The sequence below is a fragment of the Zingiber officinale genome, chromosome 10B (genome assembly GCF_018446385.1).
Source record: "Zingiber officinale cultivar Zhangliang chromosome 10B, Zo_v1.1, whole genome shotgun sequence".
Lineage (NCBI taxonomy): Eukaryota > Viridiplantae > Streptophyta > Magnoliopsida > Zingiberales > Zingiberaceae > Zingiber > Zingiber officinale.
Window position 1 is genome coordinate 78,516,006 of NC_056005.1, and position 9,849 is coordinate 78,525,854.

Genomic DNA, 9,849 nt, shown 5'->3' on the forward strand with positions numbered 1-9,849 from the left:
AATTAAAATAATAAATATTAACATAATCCAATTAAATTAACATTATAAAATAATGTACTGAATTTATTTTATCTAAATAATAAATTTAATGGATTATGTAAGGGAAATTTGGCAAATGCTTTCTAAACGTGGCCAATGCTTTGGAAATGTGGCCTTCATTCCACGTGCATGGCCTTCACGCCATGTACATGGCCTTCACGTCATGTACATGGCGTTGGTTTTTTATTTTTTCTTATCTGAAACCAACACCCACTGCGCCACTTTATAAAAAATTAAAACCACGTTACTTTCATTCGACGCAACTGTCCAACGCTCCCAAAACCGACGCACGATTTCTAAAACCTCGATTCACCGCCGCCGCCGTCCCTTCCGCCGAACCACCATCAAATGACAGCAGCCCATAAGAGAGCGATAACGACGGCATACCGGAACAGCCGTCGACCCTTTCCTATATCGGAACGCCGATCATCTTTGTCGCTGTCGTTTGCTTGTGCAGAAACAGCGAGAGGCAGCCAACTCGCTGTAGGATTTTTTTTTTCGGCCAGTTGCATTCGGCATGGGAACAAGCGACGAAAAAATTGCGATGATAAAATAAGATCGCAATCGAACCAAAACTGAAATTATACAAAGATAAAACTTTGTACCCAGAATAAAAATATTTTCCTAAGAAATTGAATAGAAGACTCTGATACCAATTGATAAAATAATTGGGTTGAGAAATCTCAACACAAAATATATGCATTTTATTCAAATTCTTAAGAAAGTATAAACTGGATAGATAAAATTACGGAAGTGTACCAGAATCTATAGTATGCAATCGATTTTGGGCAAGATCTTCAATTTGCAGATCTTCCTTAGTATCTAGAGAGTTTTGTCGATGAGGAAACAAAACAAAAACATCATCTGCAAATTCTTAAGAAAGTATAAACTGGATAGATAAAATTACGGAAGTGTACCAGAATCTATAGTATGCAATCGATTTTGGGCAAGATCTTCAATTTGCAGATCTTCCTTAGTATCTAGAGAGTTTTGTCGATGAGGAAACAAAACAAAAACATCATCTGCAAACTGGGACCATAACCCTTATTTATAGAAGCCTAAGTTGCTTATTTCTAATTTGGCCCTCAACAAATTAGAAATTGCACATGGTATCCACATTAATTTATTCATAACAATTAAACCCTTAAGTCATATTCCTTAATCATAAATTAGATCACATTAAACTATGACTTCTTTAATTGATGATATTAGACATTTATAATTACAATTATGGTCCCAAAAATCTAACAGATAAAACTCACCCACTCCCTTGGGTTTTAATAAAGAATAAGAATTAAGTTTGCACGAAATTAGTATATTTGTTCAATTTTTTCTTTCATTTCACTCTCTCTCATTGTTCTCTCTCATCATACTTTCTCTCTCATCATACTTTCTCTCTCCTCATTCTATCATCATTTTTTCTCTCTCAACGTACTTTCTCTCTCCTCATTCTCTCTCATCACACATTCTCTATCATTTTCTCTCTATATTCTCTCTCATCATACACACACTCTCTCATTATTTTCTCTCTTCATTCTCTCCTCATTTTTTCATCATACTTTCTCTCTCATCATACTTTCTCTCTTTTCATTCTCTCTTACCATACTCTCTCTCCATATTTTCTCTATCTTCATTCTCTTCCATCACACACTCTCCTCATTCTCTCTCATCACAGATTCTCTATCATTTTCTCTCTGTATTCTCTCTCATCATACATTCTCTCATTATTTTCTCTCTCTTCATTCTCTCCTTATTTTTCCATCATACTTTCTCTCTCCTTAATTCTCTTTTTCCATATTTTCTCTCATCATACTTTCTCTCTCCTCAATTTCTTTTACCATACTTTTTTTTTCATATTTTCTCTCATCATAGTTTCTCTCTCTTCATTCTCTTGCATCACATTCTCTCTCCTCATTTTCTCTCATCACACTTTTCCTCTTTTCATTTTTCCCATCACACTTTTTCTCTCATCACATTTTCTCATCATACTTTCTCTCCTCAATCTTTCATTTTTTCTCAAAACACTTTCTCTTTCTTCATTTTTCCTATTACTCTTTTTCTCTCAGCACACTTTCTCTCTCATCATACTTTTTATCTTCTCAATCTCTGCTATCACGCTCTCTCTCCTCATTTTCTCTCATCACACTTTCCCTCTCTTCATTTTTTCCATCACACTTTCTCTCTCATCATACTTTTTCTCTCATCATATGTTTCTCTCACATTCAACTTTCTCTTCTATCTAATTTTTTCTCTTATTTTCCTCTAAGGGTAAAAAAAAAAATTTAAGTTCATTCCAATTGAAAATATTCAACTAACCAAACATTATTTTTAAGAATGATACCCAAGCTCATACTCATTCTCATTCCACAATACTATGATAGCTATTCCGATTCCTAGGAGAGAACCAAACGGTACCTTAATCTCCAAGGACATCACGTGCTGGTCTCTGGGTGGTGGCCATTATGCAACAAATTAGAAGATTTGACTTGCCATTGTTTATTTACCCGATGGTGGAACATTTTTGGAAAAATAATGAAACATGAAATGATCTGAAGCACTATAATTGACGACTCGCTTCCTGTATCATCCTTCTAGCTAGTTATGTCTTTCACTCGACTTCTTGTGTTCTTCCTAAGTTTCTATAAACTTATACGCAAGGATGTGACACAACATGACCTAACTTAACTCGATTTACAATATCAAAATTATTCTGGATACCTATAATTAGGTGATTTAAGCTATTCCGGCTTATGTGCTCAAGAGATTAAAGCTTTGATTCTGAAATTTCTATTGTGATGATTTTCCACGTTACTCCTAACGTGGCACACTCCTTAGCTCATTTTTCTAGTTGTTCCCCTGCATCGTTTTGTTGGATGCTTGGAAAGTTTCCTAACTAGTTGGTTGGTCTTGTAACGAAGGATATTACCTATCATCAATAAAATGACATGTTTATTTGTCAAAAAAAATCAATAATTTTAAGTTAATAAATCTAATACTTTTACAATGTAATTCGGAGATAGTATAGAAAACTATGGACCTATAATCTCAAGATTCAATAATATTGATTAACTCTTTAATTAGTATGTCATTATCATTAATTCTAAAATAACTCCACTATAAACTTGAAATTGTACTCTTGATATAGTAAATAGTCATTACCTATATTGTTCATAATCAAAGCAAGGTATTTTCCATTAACCTCTTTAATTATATATTTTTCCTTAAGTTCCATTGATTTTTCTAATAAATAATATATTTATGATCTAATAATCATAAATTGAGGGCAATTATTATTTAAATCTCAAATCAACACTTAAGGAACATCTGACTTCTTTAAGAAGGAATGGATTTCATCTTGTATATTAACATTACTAGCTATTTATTTTATTAAATTTTCAATATATCAAAAATATTTGATATTATCTCATTTGTGTCATTAATTGATAAGAAAAAAAACATAATATTATAAATATGAGTCTATTAATTACTCAGATTTGATATCAATTCTAATATGGCCCTCATTGATTAGTAATGAATATTCTATTTATCACTAAATTTACTAGAGATTTAAAATTAATTATTTTTCAATACTATATATATTATATAAAGCACTTTCATTCCAAAAATCTCATTATTAACAATCATGATAAATTATTTCATTTGGAATGTAATGAACCACACAAGTAATTTTAAATTAAAGATTCCAACTTTAGTTTTTAGAGATTTTTGATATGATTATGCATGTAAAGAATTATTATTGAAAATTTTCTCAGATAAAATTAGAATATTTCTTTATGAGCATATATCTCAACATTATTAACCATCAATGAATAAATCAACCAATGATGTGCCCATGATCTAAGAAACTCAATCATTCCATCAAAAGGTGAAGTGTCAATGAATACAACCCTTCTAGGATAGCATCAAAAGGTGAAGTTGTTATGTCAGTAAAGAAAGGAAACAATTTGAGATACAAATGTCATTAATTTCAAAAAAAAGTTAATAGTTCCAATTTCATTACAAATGTTCAAGAAAATTCATTTTTTACCTTCTCAGTGGAAAGAGAATAGGAGCTTTTAAAGGATGTGATAAATAGTCAATTGAACTCATTTTTTACCTTCTCAGTGGAAAGAGAATGGGAGTTTTTAAAGGGTGTGATAAATAGTCAAGAACCCAAGAATTAATGACTTTACACGAGGGAGGTTGCATGATGTGCCCATGGTCTAAGAAACTTGATCATTACATTTATCCCAGGTGAACCTCACAGCCCTTCTAGGATAGCTCAATCATTCCATCAAAAGGTGAAATGTCAATGAATACAACCCTTCTAGGATAGCCTCGCTCACTCATGAGTCTAGAAGTTGTTATGTCAGTAAAGAAAGGAAACAATTTGAGATACAAATGTCATTAATTCCAAAAAAAAGTTAATAGTTCCAATTTCATTACAATACAACCCTTCTAGGATAGCCTCACTCACTCATGAGTCTAGAAGTTGTTATGTCACTAAAGAAAGGAAACAATTTGAGATACAAATGTCATTAATTCCAAAAAAAAGTTAATAGTTCCAATTTCAAATGTTCAAGAAAATTCATTTTTTACCTTCTCAGTGGAAAGAGAATAGGAGCTTTTAAAGGATGTGATAAATAGTCAATCGAACTCATTTTTTACCTTCTCAGTGGAAAGAGAATAGGAGTTTTTACGAGGGAGGTTGCATGATGTGTCCATGGTCTAAGAAACTCGATCATTACATTTATCCCAGGTGAACCTCACAACTCGTTCCTAAGTTATGTGAAAGAATTTTTTCCCGAGGGCATGTCATTGGAACAAATCCGTCACCCTTTACTTCGCAGGGATTCAAAAATTTATGTAAAAATTTAAGCTCCAATAATAAAATTCAACTAAATAACTTGAAAGATTATGCTAAAAATTGGAAATAGAATTCTCTCGACACACGTTCAAATATTGAGGTAGACGATTAATCATGAAGGTAGAGTTAAGAATGAAATTTTAGTAAATTTAACAAATGGATTGCAAACAAACTAATAACAAAATGTGCAAGAAATATAATTGTCATCACTAATTGCAGATTAATTGATTTCACACCAACTAAAATTCTTAATTTGATACTTGTCCAATTTAATTCAGTGCTCGAGAAAAGCTACACAACAAATAAGATCAGTGGCCAAAAACTCGTTTGTTAGAATGAGCACCCAAGCTTCCATGGAGAAAAAAACACCTCAGTAGCGAGCTTTATCTACCTCATCAAAATAAGGGTGCTCCATAGCTTTCTTAGCTGAAATTCGCTTGGAAGGCTCATACAGCAGCATCTTCTGTAAGTGTGAAGTTCAAAGAAGATCTATGTTACACAAAGAAGATAATTAAGCTTGTACAAAACTACATTTGCACTTACAGAGAGAAGATCTAGCCCACTGGCATCCAGGCCAGGCACTGCTGAGGAGAGATTCTTAGGACTCCACTGAGGATACTCATGCCAATTTGCTAGTTTATTTACTCCTGGCCAGAGTTGTTCACTTGGTGTGCCAAGTAACCTGTATCATCATCGATGTGGTTACCAACTTAGCCTAGAAATCTAACAGAATTACAAGCTTCTGATTGAGAAATAAATTTACCTGAAGATGTGAAGAAGCTGCTGTAGCTCAGAGTCACCAGGAAAGAGCGGGTTAGTTGTGACTAGTTCAGCTACAATCGAACGATAGTTTCAATGTTATTTTAATGAACTTCAATGTTTCTTATATAGAGAAAAATAGTTTCTTACCGAACACACAGCCAACTGACCACATATCGACTGGTGTCGAATAGTGTGTGGCGCCAAGCAGCACTTCTGGAGCTCGATACCAAAGAGTGAGGATCTGAAACAGTTTGATTGTAAAATAAAGATGAGGAACTTATGAAAAGTTGCGACTCTTTCAATTCCACAAGAAAATTGCAATTTTTTCCACACAATAAGACCTCGTGGGTGTACTTCTTGAGGGGGATAGTGAAAGCACGACTAAGTCCGAGATCCGCAATTTTTAGCATCATCGTCTTGCGATCCATTAAAAGATTGTGGGGTTTAAGATCTCTGCATAATTAAGCAGCGGATGTTTCAACAAGATCTCATTTTTAACGTACTGAAACAAATAATAGCTATATAATTTAATTTTCCTTTCAACCTGTGCAAGACTCCATGACCATGACAGAAAGCAATTCCTTTGCAGAGTTGATACATCAAAATCTGAAGGAGGAAACCTTATGAGAATCTAATACAAATATCATACACGGGAATTTCCCAAACATTTAGTCCCCGATCTATAATGGAAACAGAGAAATTCTGCCCCAAAAATCATAAATTGACGTACGATTGACAGGTTTTGAAGAAATTGTCCAAGGGACAGAGAGTAATCATGATGCTCTTCAACAACCTCTTGGTAACGAGGATTTCAACAAATTTTGATGCATCATATTGGGTGGTAGAAAAAAAAATCAGCTCTTAAATTAATTTTTACCTTGACAGTCATTGCTGGCATCAATTCATGGCTCTGACGAAAACTTCTGATGTACTTCTTAAGATCCGTGTCCATGTACTCAAAGACAAGGTACAAAATGGTTTGCCCCTCCTTATTCTGGTCTTGCTTCAGATCCAAAAGCCTGGAATCGAAGGCCCGAGCAAACAAATCGATGAAAATAGTCCCCCAAAACGGATTTTTTTTTTCTCCCTTTCAGATTTGTTCGTTAATTAGATTAAGGAAGAGACACCTGACAACGTGCGGGTCGATGGAGAGCATGCGGAGAAGGGAGACCTCTCGGAGCGTAGTGGGAGGTACGCCCTCGTCGTCCTCAGGGAGGCGGGTCTTCTTGAGGGCGACGATCTTGCCGCTTGCCTTCTCCCGAGCCTTATAGACCTTGCCGTACGTTCCTTCGCCCACCTTCTCAAGCTTCTCGTACGCATCCATCGCCCGACTTTGCTGGCCGTCGACCGTGATCGCCATGCCTACTCTTCGTCTTTTCTTCTTGGAGTAAACTAGGGTTTGTTCATTTTATAATGTCGATCAGAACGAGAAATAGCCGTTGGCTAACGGGCATATCGATATTGAATTTGAAACATTGCAGGGGCCACCTTCCCTAACCTAAATTATTTTGTAAAAAGTTTTTATTTTAAAATAAAAAAATTTGTAAAAAGTTGTATTTCGAACTATAAAGTCTCATTTAAAATCAGATTTCATTTCCTTCTGGATTTTCGTAATCCTATTTAAATTCTTTATTTTTTTACACATAATTATCTGAGAAACTTTAAGAACTTTTTTAGAAAAATAAAAAATACTTATATCTTAAAGTTTTAATCTATTGTTATTTTGATAAATGTTTAATTTACTAAATGTTTAATCTCTAAATAATTTTGGCCAAGGAAAATAAATATTTAGATTTAAATTTGTGTGTGAGGATTTAGATTTAACTTTTTAGACTTTGTTTATTTGGGAGGAAAGAAATAAAAACTATAAAAAAGTTTCCATCCTCCGCTTACTGAGGTTGCTTGCGGTCGAAGGCAACGCGATTCTATTATTTCGCTTCCTTCCGTACAGAACTTTTTATTTTCTTTGCACCTCTACGTCTGGCATTGGGCAGTTCTCAGGCAATAATTGTTCTAGTTATATCATATATTTTGTTTCATGTTTTTCTCTAACAATCGTAAAAACAATTTTTATTACGATCTATTATAAAAAAATTCAAAGTATAATCTTACATTTAATATGTATTTCTAAATAATCTAATTTTTGAATTATTCAACTATTTAATTTTACCAAGTTCAATATTAACTAAATTAGTCAACAAAATATTATTTGTAACAAGTAATTTTATTGACGGATTTATTAGTTATATTTTCTTTATAAAATAAATTAGATTGATATTATTTTGGATAGATTCAATCTACATAGAGATAAGGACGAATACCTTATGACATAATTGAGAAATTCTATGTGACGTATTATTAGTATTTTTTTTATTTATCATCTGTCATAATTGAGAAATTCTATGTGATGTATTATTAGTATTTTTTTATTTATCATCTGTCTATTATTTAAACAAGATATCATCATCTATTGTTACTAATAAAATAAATGAAATAGAAGAAATGAGAGAAAGTGAGTAAAAACGTCAGGTAGAAACTACCTTATAAAGAAAGGACACTTAAAAAAAAAAACAGAACAAGCGGTTCCCAAAAAAAAAAAGATCTTCCCTTTATGGGAAAGAAAAGCAGGATCTCTTGTCCTTTCCTACGGTTTTTTTTTCCACCGTCAATTTCTTACCATCCTCTTTTCCTCTTTCAAAGTAAAGGTAGCCTCAATTAACACTAAAGCTAGATCATAAGTTGAATTGGCTCCTTTATTGCTATGTTGGATCAACCACGATCCAACTCGTCTCAATTCAATTTTAGGGTTCAACCTATCTTGAGCTTGAATTTGTGAAATCTAGATTATGTTTGGTCTATTTTGAATCAAATCAATTTTAATTTTAAAAATAATTAAGGAATAAAATATTTTTAAAAGATAGATAATTTTGACTAAATTCAATATATTTTTTATAATTTTTAGTAAATAAATTAAAATGAAGAAAATATTTATGTTTTTATTTGTATTTAATATTTTAACACCTATCGAATTTTTCCACTGACTATCAAGGTAAATCTAGAAGCGCTCAAAGAGACTCATCCTGTTAGGACTGGAGAAATTTAAATATTTACACAATAATATGATATTATTCACTTTGGGTCTAAACCCTCGTGGTTTTGATTTTCAGTTTTACCAAAAAAAAAATAATACCAATGGAGATATCTTTCTCTTATAAGTCGATAATCTTTCCCATATATTTTTTCATGTGAAACTATATTTGCAATCTTGTAACTCCTTATAAGTCCATGATCCCTCAGAAGAAGGACCACAGGAACCCCCTCAAACGGAAAGTCTATCAGTTTGACGTCTGATCCTTGACCTACCAGGTCTTCTTGCCCTTCGATGCAACTGACCTACTTGGTCTTCCTTCCCCTTGGTCCACCCGATCTATTAGAATTTCCTTGCCTAGCCGCAACTAGGACTTCTCTGTTAAGCTGTCTACCATGACTTTTTGCCTAGTGTCAAGTCCTCTTGATCCAAACATGGGAACCCCCATTTCCTTTATTCATGGTCAATATTCTACTGACATGACTCGATTAGACCATAGTTCTTATGCATATTTGATGGTTAGATGTTTTGGTAGTCCGAGCTCTAATACCAATTATTAGGACTAAAGGAATTTAGATATCTCCACGACGATATGATATTGTTCACTTTGGGCCTAAGCCCTTATGATTTTATTTTTGGATTTTACCCAATAAACCTCATTCTAATGGAGATATTTTTCTCTTATAAGCTCGTGATATTTCTCATGTATTTTTTGAAGGATCGAATAGAGATGATAAAGGAGGGGTGAATATCGTTCGTTTAAAAAATCTTTCTTTTCGTGTCGATTCATAAAAAAAATATAAAAGTAGCAGCAGAATAAGATAGTAAAAATAATGCACAAAAAACAATTGGTTATTTGGTTCGAAACCTGTGTCGACTTCTACTACAAGACCTGTGATCCTTGATCGTACCCTTGGGCAATTCACTAATAGGATTTTATCTGAAAACTTTGGAGAAGAAGTAACTCGTACAAATGATGTATAGGATAGTAACAAACTACTATCTTATAGAAATAATGCAAGCATAAAATATACCGATAAAGATGAAGAGTTGAAGCGCAGATCGTTAGAGAAGAGTTGTAGAAGCTTGCACA

The 9,849-nt window shown here is 33.2% G+C and overlaps 1 protein-coding gene across 1 annotated transcript; it reads right to left on the reverse strand.

The window, feature by feature from the left end:
* Positions 1-5,092: 5,092 nt before the first annotated feature.
* On the reverse strand, positions 5,093-7,074 carry LOC122029616 (cyclin-dependent kinase B2-1-like). The gene is made up of 8 exons (XM_042588684.1): positions 6,796-7,074; positions 6,546-6,687; positions 6,213-6,274; positions 6,010-6,121; positions 5,816-5,909; positions 5,670-5,739; positions 5,450-5,588; positions 5,093-5,369 (listed from the first exon to the last, which is right to left on the reverse strand). The coding sequence occupies exons 1-8, from the start codon at positions 7,026-7,028 to the stop codon at positions 5,277-5,279; spliced, it is 945 nt and encodes a 314-aa protein (XP_042444618.1). The 5' UTR covers positions 7,029-7,074; the 3' UTR covers positions 5,093-5,276.
* Between the last annotated feature and the right edge of the window lie 2,775 nt (positions 7,075-9,849).